The sequence below is a fragment of the Lonchura striata genome, chromosome 3 (genome assembly GCF_050655825.1).
Source record: "Lonchura striata isolate lonStrDom1 chromosome 3, ASM5065582v1, whole genome shotgun sequence".
Classification (NCBI taxonomy): domain Eukaryota; kingdom Metazoa; phylum Chordata; class Aves; order Passeriformes; family Estrildidae; genus Lonchura; species Lonchura striata.
In genome coordinates, this window is record NC_140705.1 from 34,355,157 (window position 1) to 34,375,248 (window position 20,092).

At 40.0% G+C, this 20,092-nt stretch overlaps 2 protein-coding genes across 2 annotated transcripts in view; one reads left to right on the forward strand and one right to left on the reverse strand.

The window, feature by feature from the left end:
* The window catches only part of LOC116183429 (uncharacterized), a 20,763-nt gene continuing 671 nt past the window's right edge, over positions 1-20,092 (reverse strand). The window contains exon 3 of the mRNA XM_085576213.1: positions 1-600. Within this exon, the coding sequence (XP_085432339.1) occupies positions 465-600 (136 nt within the window). The 3' untranslated portion in view covers positions 1-464. The remainder of the gene's footprint in view (positions 601-20,092) is intronic.
* On the forward strand, positions 16,764-19,538 carry RIPPLY2 (ripply transcriptional repressor 2). The gene is made up of 3 exons (XM_021546029.3): positions 16,764-17,339; positions 17,455-17,519; positions 19,253-19,538. The coding sequence occupies exons 1-3, from the start codon at positions 17,034-17,036 to the stop codon at positions 19,416-19,418; spliced, it is 537 nt and encodes a 178-aa protein (XP_021401704.2). The 5' UTR covers positions 16,764-17,033; the 3' UTR covers positions 19,419-19,538.

The window sequence follows — 20,092 nt, forward strand, 5'->3', positions numbered from 1 at the left end:
TAACTGTACAGATTTTCTTTATTAGACACAAGAATCAGAAAAGAAAGATTATATGAGAAACAGCACATAGGATATTGGATGCACCACAATGATCTGCAGATTTCCCGCTCAGCTTTTTGTGCACCTGGAACAAGGAATGTACTTAGCATCTATTTTTATTTTTCATTATGGAAATGTGAAGCCTAAGAAGAATGTTACACAAAATCTCCATGGATTAGGACAGAACATAAAGATCATCCTCCAAAGAACTGCTCATCTTGAATCTTCTCCGTAAGTTCTGGCCAACAGGAAGACAAGAAGTCTCTAAACTCACAAGTAATCATTCCTGCAAACTCTGTATTTTGCTTGCCTCATTTTGTGCACTGAGTTGATTGAGGGTACAGCAAAACCTGCACAGAGGACTGTCAAGGTTATCAAAATACACTCCCAAGGTTTACAGCAAGGAAGGAAAATAATGAATGATTTCATACTACCAGCACAGTTAATGAGGGAATAGATGCAGACAGCACACATTCAGCTTCTTTTCTCTGCTGATCTCTGAAGAAAAGGCAGGTCATTCTCATCCTGATGAAGTGCCAACAGGTGGAGTTAAAATTGGAACTGCAGGAAGAAACAAGATATTGTTGGAAATAGATCTGCACAAGGAAGTCTTGAAAGCAAAGGAAAAATAAATATATATGTTTGAGTTACAAAGTACATTTTAACTACCTAATCTGTGAATGAGGATTTTGAGAATAGTGTGACTTTCCTACTTCCAGGATAACCCTTTCCCACCAGCATGTCCTGGTGCTTCTCGATAGACCATTTTCTGGGGAAGTTGAAAACCTGAGCTTTAGTCCTTTCAGTCTGAAATAACAAACAGATATATCCAAGTGCAAAACAGAGCTGAGACCTCCCACATGTTTATAAGGATCAATAATCCCTTTTCAGCTGATAACTGTGGCAGATAAAATGGGCATATCCCAGAGCAGATCACAGCCCACCCTGCCTTGTCCCTGAATTTAGCACTCCAAAGGCAGTGGCTTGTTTGTCTGCTGAGTTCAAAATACACAACTCTGTGAATATGAATAGGAAGTTCCTGTGCATATTATGTCTAGAGCATTTCTAATTGTAATATAATTCTGAGTTTCAGGAAGGCTGGTCAGATGTGAAAATGTAAAGGGAACTGATCCTGATGATAACGATAAGGACAAAGGGGTGTTTGGTGTTTAGCTCATATTCTCTTAGAACACAGCCTGATAATAAAAGGGAACAAAAGAAACATGATGAATGAGAGTGGGGCTCCTAAGAGGAAACAAAACACAGTTGAAAACAAAGATAGTGAAATAATAGGGATCCTTTAAACCAATTGATTCTTCCTGCAGAACCTAAAAGACAAAATTCACACAGGCCAAAATGGCTGCTTGCTAAACCTGTATGTGTTTGTAAACAAGCTGCAGTTTAGAGTCAGGAAGAGTCAGAGCTGGATGACTTGCTGGCTGAATGCAACATTAATTTGGTCAATTGAGCTTTCAGCTCTTAAAACATTGGAGACTTATTTAAATAATATAATTATACTGTATTTCAAATGAAAAATAACCTTAGACACAAGCATTTTCCTGTTTTCAGATTTTGCAAAATAAAATTTGGCACTTAGCAGTAGAACACAAAATGGCAAGCGTAAAAACTCAGCAAGTGAAATCTGCATTTTTTGGCATCAGTTTAGATGAAATAGAGATAATAAAAAGTATCAAGGCAAGTAACCAGGTCACAAGGCCTGATGCCTTCCAGTGCAAACAAATGCAGGTGCTTTGGTTTCCTTTTACAGAAATACTGACAATATAGAAACCCCTTCGGCTTTCTTTGCCTCCATTGTAATCAAAGCCATAAGAAACAGCAATAGAAATCACATTACCATATGTTCACTGATGAGCTTAAATATGGATTCTTTCAAAAGCAAAAATTCCCGCATTTCTGATGCATCACTGGGCCAGTGTGCAATGCAGTCATCTCCACAGTGCTCCAAAGATGCCTGGCCTAAAATCCCTCAGGAAGAACCTCAGACACCCCAGCAGGCCCCCTGGACCTCAGCTGTGCTGCCACTGCTCAGGCAACTCTTTACCACATTGTAACTCCCAAATAGTGTTCTCGAGGATGAGTTCATGGCTGTGATGCTTTTCCTCTCTGAGTACGGCCTGGGCAGAGCCATTCTTCCCCAGAGATCCCGGAGCTCCAAACATGTGAGATCATGGGGCACTTCCACAGTGTGAGGATGGGTAACTCCTGCACAGTTCCTCTGCACCCCCACCTCAAACACCAGTCAGCAGATAAAAGAACAACACAAATGAAGGGAATTCTGGAAAGTGGAGGGTTACACAGCCCCTTAGATAGAGAGGGAAGTCTGCTGGGGCAGATGGAGCAAGTGGCTGGTCTGGCACAGAGATGCACTCAATGCTCATGCGCCATTGTTGGCCCCTATTGGCCAATATATGAACTCACATATAACCATGGACAACTGCATATATGCATATATGTGCCTTTTCATATATGTGCCTTTTACTTCTCTGTGTAAGATGTAGATTGGGCTGATGCACACTTGGACAAAAGTAACCACAGCCCCTCCAGGCTGTGGTAGTGGAATTGTGAAAATCTGACCTTCTTCTTGCAGTAGGGAATAACTGCAGATATAATTCTAGTAACTTGACGGTTTGGGATTTGTGGTTTTTCGTTTGGTTTGTTGGTTGGTTGGGGTTTTTTTAGCTGTGGGAGGACTACCTAGAGTTTTAGCACAGATCCTCCCATCCCGATCCCAAAGAAATAGTTTCACTTATTGATACAAAAGATTCTGCTCATAGGATACAGAATAACAGAGTCAAGTAAACTTCCTGAGTGAGAAGTGGCATCAACACACGCTTGAAAACATTTCAGGACCATTTGTAGATAATAGCTGTAGTTGTGTTGTTTGCATTAGCACTCTGAACTATTCCCAAGCTGAGACCAGATCTTTGTGTTTGCTCAGGCATAAGGGGAAGTGTTAATTTTAACTGAGACAGAATGCTGCTGCTTACGGAGCTTAATTAAATTTATCACTCTTTGCCCATGGTGTCTCACACACTGAGCACCAGAGAAAGGCAAATAAGGACAACTCCATTTTCTGTGATTTTCAAGTAGCTATGGAAGCAGTGGAATCAGTCTGAAAATGACCCTATTCTATTAAAAGTTTTTCTCACCAAATCCTCATTATGAAAGAAGAATGTGGAAGTGGAAATAACCAAACTGTGCATTGAAAGAGATGTATTTAATATGAATTAAAGATACTTATCTTCTTTAAAATAACCTGACAGAGAGCTGCTGTGCTAAATTCAGCTAGAAAGACTTAATATTCATGTTTATTTTTCATTTACAAATGAGAACCCCTGGGATATGATAACTTAGCTGGAGCTGTTCATCTTGAAATTCATATTTGGAATCCAGCCTGGTTTGCAATAATCAAAGGTTATTATCTGATGGGTAGAAGTGGGAAAAAGAATATTTAGGTTTGGGGTGGGTTTTTTGGGGGTTTTTTGGGGGTTTTTTTAGGTTTTTGTTTTGTTTTGTTTTGTTTTGTTTTTTTTCAATTTTTAAATTACTTTGGTTGGAATGTGAGAATAGCAACCTGCAGATAGGCAGGGCACCAGTCCAGCTCTCTGATACCGGATGCTGAGAAGGATGTGATGCATCTGCCTTATCTTTTTCTGGTAGTTTTTTAAACTTCTCAATGCTTTTGGTCTCTGTGACATCCTCTAGCAATGAATTTGTAGTTTTAATCACAGGTTATATGAAAAAGCATCTTCTGATAATTTAAAAACTGTAATGTTCCACAGCTATGTAAAAATAGCTATTTAAATTCTATATCATTAATGATTTACAGATATTCAATAAAATTATTTTAGCCACCTTTTTTTTTTCTATGCTGAAAAGTAACATAAGAGAAAATAGTCCTAATATTTCCTCCCCTTACCTAGGTGGTCTTCTCATTCTCTGCTTGTAATTGCTGCCTATCTGTACCCTTTTTTAGTTATACTGTATCAGTGGAGACAAAGTCCATGCAATACTCAAGACAGAGTCTCACCAGTGGCCCAAAGTGTGGTAAAATCATGGTTTCTCTTTCATTTTTATGCCTGCACTTAATGAGCTTTTATAAACAATGTTTAGTTCATTGGTAATGAGTGACTTCAACCTTTACAAGTCATGCTTACTCCCTCACATATAAAGCCATATAAATTCACCTTTAATTTATTTTTTATGACTCTTGTAATTTATTTTTGACTAATTTCACCATTTGCAAGAAGCTTCGTTCTTGATCTTGAGATGTTGGCGTCTTTTCCATTTTTTGCAGGGATACTGTATTTGAATAGCTTAAATGGCTACAGAGCTATTCTTCCATAGTCATATGTACAATTACTTCCTTTAAACTGCTCAGGATTAAATCTAGAATGGCTTTTCTTCTTGTGGATCACCTGACTAGTTGGGCAAAGAGCTGGTACTATTTAAACTGGTTATCTCTGAACAGTAGCGTGCTTTGACTTTTTCTTAATCCCCCTGCAGACAACTGCAGTCCCCTTTGCACCTATCTGACCCTTGCAGCCTTTAATCTGAGGGTGCTTTGCAGCTGTTGTCACTCTCTGTATGAGTCACCAGAAGCACAACCTCGATCATCAGGTGGATTTATCATGCTGAACTTTACCCACTGAACAGGTAAATATTTTGTCAGAATTTGCCAGGCAGACTCCCACGCTTGTTATCAGAGAGGGACAGGCATGCTCAGAGTGTTGCTGGTTCTACCAGCTTTGAGATGTCCTATAGATTGTCCAAGCTGATTTCTCAGTATTTTTAAAAAATAATTATTTTGTTTATGAAGAAAAATCAGATAATTATAACTAGTTTTTAGCTATTGTTACTTCCTGGTAGGAAATTCCAACTCAAATTGATTTTACAGCACATGTTCTTTCTGTTACCAATGTGAGGCTGAGCTTTTTTTTAACAAACACTACTTCTAATGGTGTAGTTTTTTTATGTTATTCAGATGTATTTGAACTCCATTGTAGTACAGTATAACAATGATTATTTTCTATCAGATTCTTACCACTATAAACATTTAAAATTAAATATTCCTGTTTGCTAACCTCCATCCCAGCAGTCACACAAAGCACTTTCATGTGGAGTATAGATCTAATCCCTGTTTATATGTCTGACTTCTTTTGAGTGTTTGCACCAATCTTTGTTGTCTGCTGTTTGGATTTTGTCATCTTCTCTCAGGCATGCAGAGTGTTTTCAGATTTGCCCTTTCAATAATGAGTCACTCCAACTGGCGTGCTCTCCTGCATCTGTCACCTTGTCTTCAATCCTCCTTTTTAAAGCACTTCTACATTCTCTTTCTTTCTTTTAATCCTGAATGCTAGCAGACCCTTTCCCTTCTACACTGAAAGCTGGGGTTTTCACACATTCTGCATTTGCCTCTATTATATTTACTGCAATGATAGTTTATGGAAATAAAGACTCTAAACACAATACTTGAGATATCCAGGTAATAAATCTTAAATGATAAATATGAATCTGTGTAATGTTCTCATGGGACACTCAATCATAGCAGCCCAGCTCAATAAGAGAGCAGAGAGACGTGGTGCATCGGTCAATCTTGCTGACAGACTTCCTTGGTACACATCAGTTTGGTTTGAAAGAAGAGAAAACACAGTTTGTGCATAATGTATCAAAAATGGAGATCTGTGTTTTTAAATAAGCAAACAAAATTCATGTATTTCTCCACCTGCACACAGTTATACAACAAAAACAAAGAAACAGGCACATTTGCACACACAGAGATGAACCTTTTGAAGTAAATGATTTATTAAAAATTATATCCCTGGCTCAGGTGCTCACTGAGGTGTGCTATTTGGCTGAGCTAATTTCTTTTGTCTGCCTTGGAAAGCCATTATGCCAACTGCCACCATGGTTTGCATGTTCAGCACAGAGGAAGACACAAAAACTGTGTCTTCCTCCTCCAGGGAGTGCTCCCAGAAAGCTTTCCAGCCTTGAGTTCCATTACTGTTCCATAATGATTTGTCCTACTTGGCCAGTAGGGAATCCCATGTCCATGTAAAAAACACAGTCTTGTGCTGCACATGCTCCTTCTCCACAGTCAGCCTTACATGCATACTTAAAGGGTGGGCAGGCTGAAGCTGATGCCATTCATAAATCCAAGCCTTTGCAGAATATTCACTGTGCTTCCTCTCATTCCATTATACTAAGGGCACCTTGAATACAAGGGAGGATTAAGCTTGGTCAAGCTGTTACTTTCAGGGGCATCCTACCGCTGACACCCCCCCCCCCCCCCACCTTAAACACCCTAATTCCCCTAAAATATCTTTAATTTTCTCCAGAAAATTAAAGATCTTTGTATTTATGACTAAGAGCAAGAAACTGAAAACTCCATGTGGAACTTCCTATATGTGTTGTGCATGCATAAACCCTTGGGTATTTTACACAGAAATGTTGATTATAATTATAGTACTAGAACATTTCTATCTGCCAAAGCATCTGCCTCACACCTGCTCTCCTACCATGGAAAGAGAGCAATGAGAGAGAACAGAAGCTGCATCAGGAAAGGGAAGAAAAATAGTAACCTCTTTAGAAAAGCACCATGAGTTTTTAATCAAACAATTTTTTTCTTGGCTTCAGTGGGGGAAAAACAAGCATGGATCTCCCACTCTTTCCCTGCTCATAATATAAGCAAATTCATGAAGGCATCACAGCTCTACAGTTCTTTGAAGAATTGAAAGGATGGATCCTCAGAAGCAGGTATTTTCTCTTTGTCTGATTGAACAGTAGCAGGTCATGCAGTGTCAAGACAGGTTTTCTTTCCCTCCCTCTGAATGTTAGGTTTATTGGCACTGTGACATCGCCTGAGAATTCATACAGCTCCCTTGCAGGTCCAGGTAAAGTCACTGCAGGTTTCAGAGGCAGCCAGGGCAGGATTTAAAATTTCCTTTTGAGGCATTTCCTTTAGAGGCCATTTAATCCCTTCTAGATTTCCAGTGTGCTGCCAATCAACATAAAGTAAAAGCAAAATGTGCATCTGGAAATGAAGCCCTCAGCTATTCTGCAGTTAATACATAGACCTGAGTTTCATATATAATGAAAATTATATATTAATATATGTACTAATATATGTTCAAATGCAAAAAAACCCCAAAACTTTCTCTCAAGAGGGTGCTTAACAATGCTTATGCATAAAAGATGCTTTAACAGAGCATTCACTTAATATTTTAAAAAATTATACCTATGACTCCATATTCATGTCCTCTTAATCCTTTCTATGTAAATAAATAAATTAATAAACCCACAATTAAACATACATGTTTCAATGTATTTAAAGTATTTATTTTAGTCGGAAAGGTACTTGGTGTGCATGTGAAACCATATTTTATTATGGAGTATTTGCCAACAATATGAGAGATCTCTTGCAGTGCTGAGAGAATGAATACCCAAGGAAATAATTTCCAGGATTAGCTCTGCATTTCAGGTGGAAAACACTCTTATAATTTTTTGTATTTTAAATTTCCTCTAACTACAGCACCATTTAAAAAAATACATATTTTTCAAAATTCTTATTTAGGAAGATACATCTGACAAAGTTTAGATTTCCTATTTTTCAGTTTCTAACTGGGCCATATATATTCAGGTGGAAATTAATTTAATATGTACTTCATACATATGTAAAAATTCCATATATATTTCATTATATAGATATATAAAATATAAGTATTCTTGGATAGTAAGAATATATATATTTTCCTATATAATGCATATTTTATATACAATAATTTTTTACAGTATAAATATAGCTAAAGATAAATATAAATTCTGTAAAGGTGAGAAAACAGAAACAACAAGAATTTAAAATGTCTGTTTTAGCCACAAAGTGTTTCAGTAACAAAAAAAAAAAAAATTATATTATATGACCTGCTATTTTGAAGAAAGAACCAGTTTAGGAAGACAGGAGGTAAATGTAATGGAAAAATGTCAGACTCTTTTTTTATTCTCATGCTGCAGTACTGCCTGGAGGCCAGAGAGATACTTGGCTGACTAACAAAATGCTAATTATACAGAGACTTCTGTTTCACAGAGTAAAACCACATCAGTAACTTGGAAAGTGGGATCTGTGGAATTCTTAAAGCACACAAATGAAAAAATGTCAGGAGAAAATTTAAAATATGAGACAGTAAAAATTTTTTAATAAGGTAACATCACAATTATTTGCTATTCTGTATTTCATATTGTGAATACTAGGATGTGCAGGAACGCAATGTCTCATAATGGACTGTCGCTGTTGCTCAAACAGGAAAGAAATCAACAAAAATGTGAGCAGAGGAAGGTGATTAAAATATTGAGTATACAGCTTTAAAAACATTGTGATAGTGTTCTTCAAGGTCTCTATCAGAGAAAACCTACTTCGAAACATTTACCTATGTATGATACCTGTATCTGAGTATCTACATTCATATCAAAACCAGACATTGTATCCCATATTTTTCTGCTTGATATGAAATATATTGAATATTTTGATAAATTTTGCAGTGAATAATATATTGAGTATTATGTTTGGGCAAATAAAGGCATGCATGAAGGCTTTTAAGGGAAATTAAAAAGGGGAGGATCTTAGGCAAAATTCCCAGCTGGAATACACCACAGACACATCTTACACTCACAGACAATTGTGTGTCAAAACAGCATTATAAAGGCTATGTGAGTGAGCATCAGAAAGTTAGAAAAATGCCAGAATTATGGCTGTCTACACAACTTAAATTCAGCTTGCGTGTGTATATGCATTATGGCAGTCAATGGCACCACCACCTCCTGTTTTTCACAAGTCCCTTCCCTCTCTCAGAGCTCAGAATAGGTGATGAGAAGATAATACTTGGCTTTTCAGCAAATCACTTCTTCTCTGCTCAGCCTGAACACTCCAATGGCTTTCTTTCTTAGGAAAAACAAGACAAGATTTCAAAATGCTGCTCTGATGGCCAGGGGAATTGGATCTAGATGATTTTTAAGGTCCCTTCCATCCCAGTCAATTCTGTGATATTAAGATTCTTCCAGTAACCATGGTGGCTGCAGGAATTAAACAGACTCCACAGAGCCTTAAGGGACTACTGCTGCCATTTTATACCAAGTGGCTAAAAAGGCTCTTTAAATCTGGCTGGCCAGTTTTAGACAATGAGGACTTCATTTTTCCATAGACTTGAATTATACTGCATTTAAGGTATGATTCTCATTCATATCAAATGCAGTTCTGAGCCTCAGATCCATAGTATTCAAGGTATTTAGGACACAAAAATGCAAGAGGGAATTTGCACTTGCAAACCCTGGGAGGGATGGACTTTAAACACTTCTACAGGTCCTACTTCAGTCTCTCAAATCAGACAAACAAATATAGATACATGCAATTTGGATTCATATTACCTAGCTTGAGATATCTAAAAGCTATTGTCAAGCTAAACTAGGCATTTCTAAGTTAAACTGATCATCCTTCAGAGACAGTAAAGACACAGATTGTGCCAGAGAGATTATCCTCTTGCCTGCCCTGTGGATTTTTGACATTTTAGGACATTTTTAGAAGACATCCTCTTCTTCTAGGACACAATCAGTTGTCTGAAGGTTTCTATCAAACAACAGCCTGAATTAATCTTGTTAGATTTAGACAACTACTGAACATTTATATGTGATGAGTTAAAAGTCATATGTGAATCTCACAGAATTTTTTCTTTAAGTTTCTGGGGTTTTGGGTGACTGACTGCAGCATTAAAATTGTTCCACTTTACAGTCTAGACGTGAATTGCTATGTTATACAAATACAAATGGAAAAATCAGGAAGGAAAAAATCATCAGGCCATGCAATTATAGGACCTGGACAGAAAAATTCAAGCCTATGATGCAGGATTTTGCTCTTAGAGCTAAAAGAGTAACTGTTATTGGTACTAATTTGGAGTCTGGCTAGAAGGTGATGGAACCTTTGCAGCAGGTTTCTCAAGCTTTGCTGGAATAGGGTCTGCTGACTTTGGAAAAGTACACTGGGGCTACAACTCCAACACCTATTTTATTCCCAACTCAATTCCCCTCTCCCTTCTCCTCAATGTACTAATATTTTAGTCTTGTATCTTCCCAATGTTGGCTTTTCATCTTACTTCTTATTAACCAGTCTCAGGTTCTAGCTTTCAGACCTCTCTTTAGATCAAGTCTGGGATCAAGACATCTGGGCCTAATGTCTTTCACTAAGAAGTACCTTTCTCATGCCTTTTGACTGTTTTCCCATTATTTCCCCATTTTTAAGCACTTGGAAGTCTTCCTGTCCTCAGTCCTTCACCTCAATCTCCTTACCCTGTTCTGACATTACCAAGTTATTCTTTTCCAGTTCAAATTGTCCTTCCCATGCTAAATATCTTCTTTTGCCAGCTCCTGTTCTAGTAAATCTTGCTTTACTTCTGCAACCTTGCTCTTTGGTGACTGTCCCACCTCCCCTCTCTCCCTTTTTTCTGCTGCCTATTTGGGACTCGGATCCAGTCTCCTTGCTCAAATATTGTCTGTTCTTCCCACATCCTCAAGCTGCCCTTCCCCATATCTACTGAAGCCTCCTCCTCTCCAAAAAAGGCACCAGAACTTTTTCACATTGCAAGATTATCTCCCAATCCCCAGAAGCATTCAAGGCCAGGTTGGATGGGGCCCTGAGCAACCTGATCCAATGAGTGATATTGCTGCTCCTGGTGGGGGGGCTGGAACTAAGATATTTAAGGTCCCTTTCAACCCAAAACATTCTATCATTCCTGAAAATGGCTCAGTGATTTGAGCTGTCTTATTCTGATTGCAGTCTCCTCCACTCCCACATTCCCTTCCCCCCCACCACAACTAATTCCTCTACCACAGGAAAATTTAGCCCAAATAAAATTTGGAAAATTATAAGCAATGGAAATTGTGATTTTAAGGGTACTGACAAGCAGCCTGAAAAGCAAGTGATATCAGCTTTTACCTTTGGTTCCTTTGTCATTTATCTGCATCTTCATTAATAACAGTCAGGCTAGCAACCTATCCCTTGTGTTCAGTGCTACCACTAAGGATCCCTGGGATGTGAGCATGCTCAAAGTAGTGCTGAAATTCTGACACAATGGAATTGGCAGCCTCATAACATCAGTGACAAGAAGCCAGCGAGGAACTGCAGGCTTAGAGGGTCTCTGTCAGCACCTGTCTGCAGGCACCTGTGTAAGAGCTCTGACATCCCTGCAGTGCAGTACGAGATACGGAGTGTACGCCTCCGGCTGGCACTGCTTATCTTTAGGACTCACATCGCCTTTCTCAGGTGCTTGTTTCTCAGAAGTACAGCTCTGTTTCTTGCAATTCATTCTCTCCTGACAGAGGTTAAATGCTCTATTATATACATCACACTGAATTACATACATCATGCTTAGTGGCATGCATCTTTAAGGAGAGTTGATGCTGTGCTGATAGCTTGGAGAGACAAGGGAAATCGAAAAAAAACACTCTGCCTCCATCGCTATCTTTGTAGCCAGGAAAGCAATATATCTGGAGAAACAGTTAATTGAATGGAACATTGTGAGAGAGGAGATGACATTGCTAGGGACTGTATTACCAGAGGGGTCAGATTAGGACATTCCCATGATTATCTTAATTTCTTCATCTCTTCTGTCAATAGCTGTTGACTTCATTTCATTTGGCGGCTTCTCACTTATTTCTAGAAGCAAGAGGGCAAATCCTGCCAGTGCCACACTGCAGTACTATGTGCTCCAGCTGCAGCAAACACTGTGACATTATGCTGCATTATGCTGAGCCAGCCAGACACTTCTGCTGAGCCCTGGCATCAATGATGTATCAGTGTTTCACTGACTCCTATTCTATTAAAAGAGGTTAACAAGATTGGTGTTCAGCACTGATGTCTCTGTTTCTTATCTGCATGGAATTTAAATTGCCCATAACTCAATAGCAAGTGATACTCCTATTTTTTTTAAAGATCCCTGTAACTGGTGGCTGATTCCATTACACATTCTCAGTCCCTTAATGTGCTGCTTTCCCATGTGGATACATTACCCTTTGCCATTTGCCAGCCTGGGCCTGAGAGTGGAGTGCAGAGGGGGAGGGAAATGAGGAAGCCCAAGCTGCTGTGTGCAGTCACACTTTGCCACATGGACGTGCCGGGCTCTCACGTAGCCTCATGTGTGCCACGAACACAACACACTGCTCATCCCCCAGCAAATTCCAACCATCACACCCCCACACAAAGTTTGTAACAGCACCAGTTCTGGGATAAACCTAATGAAGTTAGAGGATTTCAGTCTCACTGACAGGGTGAAATGTAGAGCCGCACCCCTTCAAGTGAGGCCATTCACTCCTGAGTTACCAGGAGCTGGTTCCCAAGAGCAAAAAGAGGGTGAAAAGATATCCTTTCTTGGAATTGCATCCCTCCTTTCCATAAAGTTTTTTTTACAGTGTTTCAGTTAAATAGAGGAGGGGGAAGAATAAGTTTTTCCATAAAATGAAAGAACGATGTTCAATACTATTACAGCCTAGTCAAAATCCAGTAAAATGAGGAGAAGTGGGATGGATATGTCCATGAAAGAGGATCCCATCTTTAGACCTCCAACATACACCTCTGTAGGAATCACTTGGCACTTTGGTTTAAGTGGAATTACTCTGTTTGATTATGTACTGCATTTTTGTATATAAATAGGATGGAAAAAATGCACACCAGCAATAGGACAAGCAACACCATTGTTAGCCAAGCAATCATTTTATAGCCAGTGGTAACACTGGTAATGTGAATACACTGGTCTGCTGACTTAGTTCTGTTCCTTTTTTTTTTTTAATTAATAAAAAAGTTAATTTGTATTTATTTCTTGGAATGTAGTTTGGATCTCATATTATTTACTGACAAAAATAAATCATTTTGTGGAAATGCTGAATGAAATCCACTTTCGGGTACATTAGGTCTATTGAAAATATTGTATCAAATCTCAATAATGGTAAGGATAAAAGCTGGTGAACACATCTGTGGTGGTCTTTTTTCTTTGCAAATTTATATTTATTTTCAAACTACAGCAGAAAGAATGTCCTTTGTTTCATATCACAACTACAAAATGCTTAAGGTCTCATAAGATACCTTTGCAAAGTTTTCATTAAATTGTTATTGCACACAGATGAACAGCTATCAAATCTGTTCACAAATTTCCTGTGCAAGCTTTGTTTTTAGTGGGGAAAAAAAGAGATCCATTTATGAGATAACAGATCAAACATGTAAATAAATGACATATGCATGTACAGTCAATACCTGTATGCAAATATCAGGCATACACTTAATTTCAAAACCTGGTACTCAAGTGTTGCTAAAAGTGTTGCATCAAGATGAAGCTAGGCTATAAAATAATCAAGATCAAATTTTGTCTGTTAATCAGTTTTCTCAGTTCAGTCTCAGTAAGCAGAAGAGTTCCACATGTTTGACCTTGTTTTGCCACTAAAACAAATTCCTGACAAAATCAAGCCAATTCTCTCCCTATATCAACGCATGCAATAATTTTCATGCAATGTCCCTGCTTTACTAATAAGTGAGAGGTATCTCTGCCTTGAGGGAGATGAGTATGAAGCCAGCTGACTGTCCTCTGTCCAGATATTCCCATGTCCCAGTGTGATTAGCACTGTCTTGTCAAATTTAGCTCTAAGCCATTTGTGAACACCTTCTTTGTTTATAGTAGCACACTGAAATCTGCACAGATCTCTGTGTGTGCTTTTCTGTGTATCCTATTAACAGTGCACTACATTTCAAGATGTCACACTGCATAAAGCCACAAAAGCATTTTTAATCTATTTAAACAAAATAAAAAAAAAAAAACTTTAATTCTGGAAAAATACTACATGGCATAATTCTGAGAAAACAAAATCAGGGTTTTGTTCCACTGCTGTAAAATCAGAGTACAAGAATCACTGTACAAGAATTTTTGTACTGCATTTGGAGTTCTTTGATTGTAATTTTGTATAAAAATCCCTATTAAAAAATCAACCTACGGTAAGCAGGATTGAACACTGTAAATGACCGGCTATGATCTGCTTGAAAAGTGGTATAAGGAAATTTTTAAAATCTATGACCTTGAGAGAATTTTTCAAAAATCTCAGGTATTTTTGCTATTGCATAAGAGTAAATAAAACCATAAACCACAATTTTTCCATTTTCATTCCAGTATAATGAAGCACAGTGTATTAGATTCTGATTCCCAGCCTGCCTTTCCTTGAGGCAAACTAGTTATATATGTACAACCAGGAACAACCTTCAACTCAGGACTCGCACTTTTTAAAAAATGTAGAAATACAAAAAAAGCAGGAGCTAAGGCACAGAATGAGGAATATTGCTTTAGTTAGATGAGTCAAGAATGCATGAGGGAACTGCCTCTGTTGGACTTCGTGTTGAATTTAGAGCTATATATTCCACTGGTTCTATTAAAATAACCAGTATAAAGTGTATTCTATCACTCCCATTAGACCAACTATCTGTTCAGCAGTGGTATGTAGCTCCTACCTGAAGAGATTTTAACATGATGAAACCAATGCACTGTTCTATCGTGTTAAACATAGTGCACAAATTGCAGAAGAGACGAACATGACAAAGCATCTTCTATCCCTGATTTACCAGTTTCCAGCTTGTATGTCAAGGGAAGATAGCAAAATGTCAAAGGTTTTATTGTTTAGGTTTTGTTTTTTTTTTTTTTTTATGATGCCAATGATAAGTTATTATTGCAACAACAGACTTCTGTATTTCTCTTGACAAACAGGACTGCATTACTGAACTATAAAGCCAAGAAGACTCATACAGTGTGAAAATATGCAGGGGAACAACAGCTGTTATTCATTATTTTCTCCTTATCCTTTCAACACCTCTCTTTCAATTTGCTCTCTAATGGGTAAATCACACTTTCTCCCTAGGACATTTTCTCATTTCAGGCAGGTACTAAAAGGAATGCTGAGACAATTAAGAGTCATTGGTCAAAGACACCCCATCTTTTGTTGCTTTCACTGTAGACATTAAAAAATCTAATTTTTATGCTTTACCAAACAGATAAAGCTGATGTGTTCTCCCAGCCCTTTGTCACTACTAATGTGACAGAGGATGTTTCAGCTTTCCTTCTTTAGACAATGAACCTTGCCTCTTTTTTTTTCCTTACATAGCCTGTGTTAAACTTCTCAAAGGAAAAATGTGAAATATAAAAATTATTGCTTTCGCTTCATTTAGGCCAAAGAAGAATCTACCACCAGATAGCTTTTAAATATTTATTTTATTCTTTATCTCACCTGACAAGCTTCACAGTAGCTATTTGGAAAAAGAGAAAAAGGAGAAACAGTTTTGCTTTTGATCACATTTGGTTTATTGCACAAGTTACTATACTTTGCTCTATTTTCTATTTCTTAGCTGTGAGATGAATATGTATTGTAGTTTGAGCCTTTTGTTCACTTATTTTAATTAATCTCATTCTAGGCCACAGTGAAAATGAGGCAGAGAAAACCACAAAGAGCTACAAACATCACATCCTGCTTAACTTTTCACTGGAAAACACATTTTCCTTTATTAACTCTTAAAGTCATAATTATCAATTTTCCCAGGTGGCTAAAAGGCACAAATCTGCAAAATTACAGAGTATGTCCACTGGTAAAGCTGGAATGTATCCCAGCACACACAAGCTTGAATGTGTGCACTCTTCCAACTATTTCTTGTTCAACGTAAGTGGCTGTTTTCCTTCAGAAAGGCAAGTCAGTCTGCATCTAGTTTTGACTTTAGGATGTGAAAGATTAACCTGATTACATTTCCCACACAGCTTCTAATAGATAACATTTTTTACAACTGGTACTATTTAGTGAAATGGATTGTGCTGAAGATGATGTAGAGAAGGCACAAATCTGTAGCTACTCTTTTTAGAGTGGCTATCGATTTTTAGGCTACTTGCAGCTGCTCTTGGGCACTGCTAAGATAGACACACCCCTTATGCCTCAGACAAATTCAAGAAGGCAAAATGTTACTCCAAACAGTGCCTCACTAATGTGGGTCTCTAAATTACCCGGGGTTTAAGTCCTTCTTCAGCATCTAGGGCAGCTCCATCCAACCAACCCTCCTAGTCCTTAAGGCTGATATTATTACCGTTTACCAGCTCTTGTGTAACTTGTTTCTGCCACTTTCACATGCATCACTGATTGCAACCTCAGAAAGAAAAGGGGAAACAAGAATAATAAATAAAAATAGAAACAAAAGTATACTCCCTTGGTACCGGGGAACTTGGAAACAGTAGGAGCTCCGCGTAAAACCTAGCACGTATAGTGACAGCATCCAGTGCTGGCAGTGGAATGTATTGAGACCACAAGAAAAAAGAATTAAGGCAGGCACGTTTCCTCGGTAAAAATAGTCTATTAAATAAAGGTGTGTGTGTGTGCATGTTTGTGTGCGTGTGCATATATATAGATATAAATATATAAAAAAACCACCGCCGTTGCCTGAGAAGGAACACGTCAGGCAGCGCACTGGGGCTGACGCATTACTGAGTAAGGACTCTCCAAAGGGTGCCCTGCTCTCCGCCACCCCGGGACGGGGTCCCTTTGTCCGTGCGTGCTCCCGCGGGGAGCTGCCATCGGCGGCCGGGCCGCGTTGCCCACACGCCGTGACTCGACGCTCCGAGCATAAACAAACACGGCTGGAACAACAAAAGGCCGCGGCGGCGGCGGCCGGAGCCCGCAGCCGGGGCGCGGAGCGGCCGGGCATGTCCCCGGTGCCGCCGCCCCCGCTCCGTTCCCACAGGGCTGTCCCCGCCCGCCCCCCGGCAGCTGCCATGTGTCTGCTCGAGTGCGATTAACACCGGCTCGCCAGATCCCCCCCGCGCCCGCCTCCCCTGCCCGGGCCATTTGGGGCATGCACGCGCCCGCGCCCCGTGTTTACACGGCGGCGCCTTCGCGCGGAGCCTTTTTGTGGATGGCGCTGGCGGATGAGCCGGGGGAGGAGGGGGCTCCGCGCCGCGCAGCGCCCGCCGCCGGCTATAAAAGCCTCCGCGCCCGCGGGCGGCAGCGATAGGCGAGCGGCCGCGGGCCGGCGGAGGATGGAGGGCGGCTGCCCGCGCTCGGCAGCGCTGCCCCCGCAGGGCTACTCGCCCCTCTCCTCCTCCCGGTGCGGGGGGCGGCCCGGTCCCGCGCTGACGGCCCTGCCCTCGCCCCGCAGTCCTGCGCCCTTCTGGAGACCGTGGGTGCCCGCGCCGGGCGAGGCGGCCCGGCGGGGCGGCCCCTGCCCCGCAGCGGTGAGTGGACAGCGGCGTGGCGGAGCGTCTGCCGCCGGCATCCCGGCGGGGCGGGGATGCTCGGGGAGGGCCCGGTGCCGTGCCGGCGGACTGACCTCTGCTCTCTCCTCCGCAGCCTCACAGCCCCGGCGAGCTGGCGGAAGCCTCCCGAAAGCTGGCGCAGTACACGCACCCTGTCAGGTTAGTGGCACTCCCCTGCCGCCGCCGGTTCCCGCGGGGGACCTCGGGGCACCAGGGGCCCGTGGCGCTGCGAGGCCAGGAGCGCGTCCCTCGCTTGCCAGTGTAATGTCTTAGCATTAGCTCTCCCACCCCTTTTGTTTCCAACCACATTATTTATGTGGATATGAAAGTGCCTAGGGAGTGAATTGGCCGTCTATGTGTTTTTTAACTGACAGGTCCTTGGGCAAATGATTACCTGGACTCTTATATTTAACATATTTGAGGTGCCACTGTGATGTGAGACTTAAGACCTATTACACAGTTACGTGGTTTTTGGTGGTGGTGGAGTTGGCTGAAGCACCTTGTTACTCATTCCTGTGCCCAGGATTAAAAAAGGCACAGGGGTGTATTTCCTAGGCTGTGTTGCTGTGCAAATATCGAGCGCCCTCCCACAGCAAAGAAGCAGGTGGAGGCTTGAGAGAGTGGCAGGAAGAGAAGGTATGCACTGGCTAAGCCACCATTGCCGAAGAACATACTTGTGTAACTGCTGCTTTAATGATAAAGGCAATGATAGTATCTGCACTATCAGTTCTGAAGTAAAGAAAATAACAACAGTTGAATCTGCATGAGAGTCTGTATTCAGAAATGCTCCTAGGTGTTGCAAGATGCTTAAAATAATTGCACAGGTAGTTTTTCCAGAAAAAAATGCAGCTTTCTTTCAAATCTAGGCTCTCATCCTTTAAATAGTGATGTACTAACTGAGCAACTGTACAGGCAAACTTCACTGTGACTGCTCGAATGCTTAGGTTTGAGTGAATGTTGCTACAGGGAACATTGGGAATGGAGACTTGTTATAAAGCCAGTCAGTGGCTTTGTGCTGCCAAGGAAACAGTGTTCTGCTAAACAGTAGCCTAAAAAATATTTCTTGTAACTGCTAGAAAGCCATCTAGCTCTGTTTCTTACTGCATTTCTATTTTAAGCAATCTGTAGTCAGCATTTCATTATGTTGTAGTGTGCTAGTCTCTTGGCTATTGGGACTTCCATGGTCTGTTCCTTCTAGCCATTACCAAACTGTAAGCAAAAGAGGACGGTAGTTGAAAAGGAACAGGAACTTGGAGTATATTAGTTGCAATATATTATCATTAGCTGATATCCCATGCTGTGATCTATCAGCATATTTTGTTAATTTCAGGATATAACACAGACTGCTTTAAAATCTACATACATGGAACATCTTTCTTATGGAGTCTGGTGGTTGCTTTTTGAAAGACAGATGATCACCTGTAGGCCTTTATAATTCCTTTAATTTTACAATGGTGTAAAACAAGTATCAACAACTACCTAGGCTGGGGACCTTCATTAAGAAAACTACTAATTTGATTCAAATGTAATTTTGATCCTGTTTGATACCCATTATATTCCTTAGGAATACTGCCCCAGTAGGGGCAGCACTACTTGGATTCAGATCCCCAGATAGTACTGTTAATGAGGTACTGGAGTGGGAAGTTTCAGAGTCTTGGGCTTTTGTAGTTTTGTTGCAAAACTAGCACTCTAAATTATATTTATCTCTTCAGATGAAAATAAGAATCCAGAGAAATGTTTTTCTTACTTGAATGTAGAAAACAACAATTGAATATGTAAGGAAAAGTTCTGTTAGATGCTCATTTTGATAGAATTTCACTTTGGTTTTTTGCATGTTGCTCCATGTAAAATACATAATAATGATAAGCAAATCTATTGTATACTTGTTTCAGACTATTTTGGCCCAAATCAAAGTGCTATGATTACTTGTATCAGGAAGCTGAAGCACTTCTGAAAAACTTCCCAGTTCAGGCTACAATTTCCTTTTATGAAGACTCGGACAGTGAAGATGACGAAGATCAACTGGAACAAGATTCAAGAACAGAATCAGGTTGCTGACTGCAGGGAAGATTAATGCTACTTCTAAGACTTAATTTAAACTTAATATATATTATAGTATTTTTAAAGATAATTTATTTCTATGTAAGTTATTCTTAATAAAAGTGAGATGTCTCGTAATTTTATCCTTTTTCCTTTGTTCTGTTCTTGTCCTGGTTTAAGCGGGGAAGGTATTGATTAATATTTTTATATCTGAGGTCCTGTAGTTTGTAGATCATAAGTTGAACACCAAGTTTTGAAGCAGAGAACAGATGCCTTACTTTGAAGGACTTTATGGTTATGTGGCTTTCTCAAAGTCTGAGAACACAAGGAAAGCTTATCATTGTGATTTAGCAGGCTCCTTATGGAAGTGTAACAAGGAATCATTGGATTAAGTATTCCAATTGGGTTGTGCCTGCTGTTACAACAGTTTCAAACATGGAGAAGAGAAACAATATAGCTGTTTTTGAAACAGAGGAAAGAGTCCAAGTTCCAATCTAGTTCTTGTGTAGAAGAGTTTGCCTTGCATCACTAGTGTTCTCATTGTGCTGTGTTCTTATACATAAAAGTGATAGTTTCAATACTGTGTTTGTTTGTAAAGCGGACATCAAGAAACGAGAAAAAGATCTGAGTTGTTATAATTGAAACAAAGTTGGATACCAATCATCGTGAAGGCCAAGGCCCCTAAAAGAAGA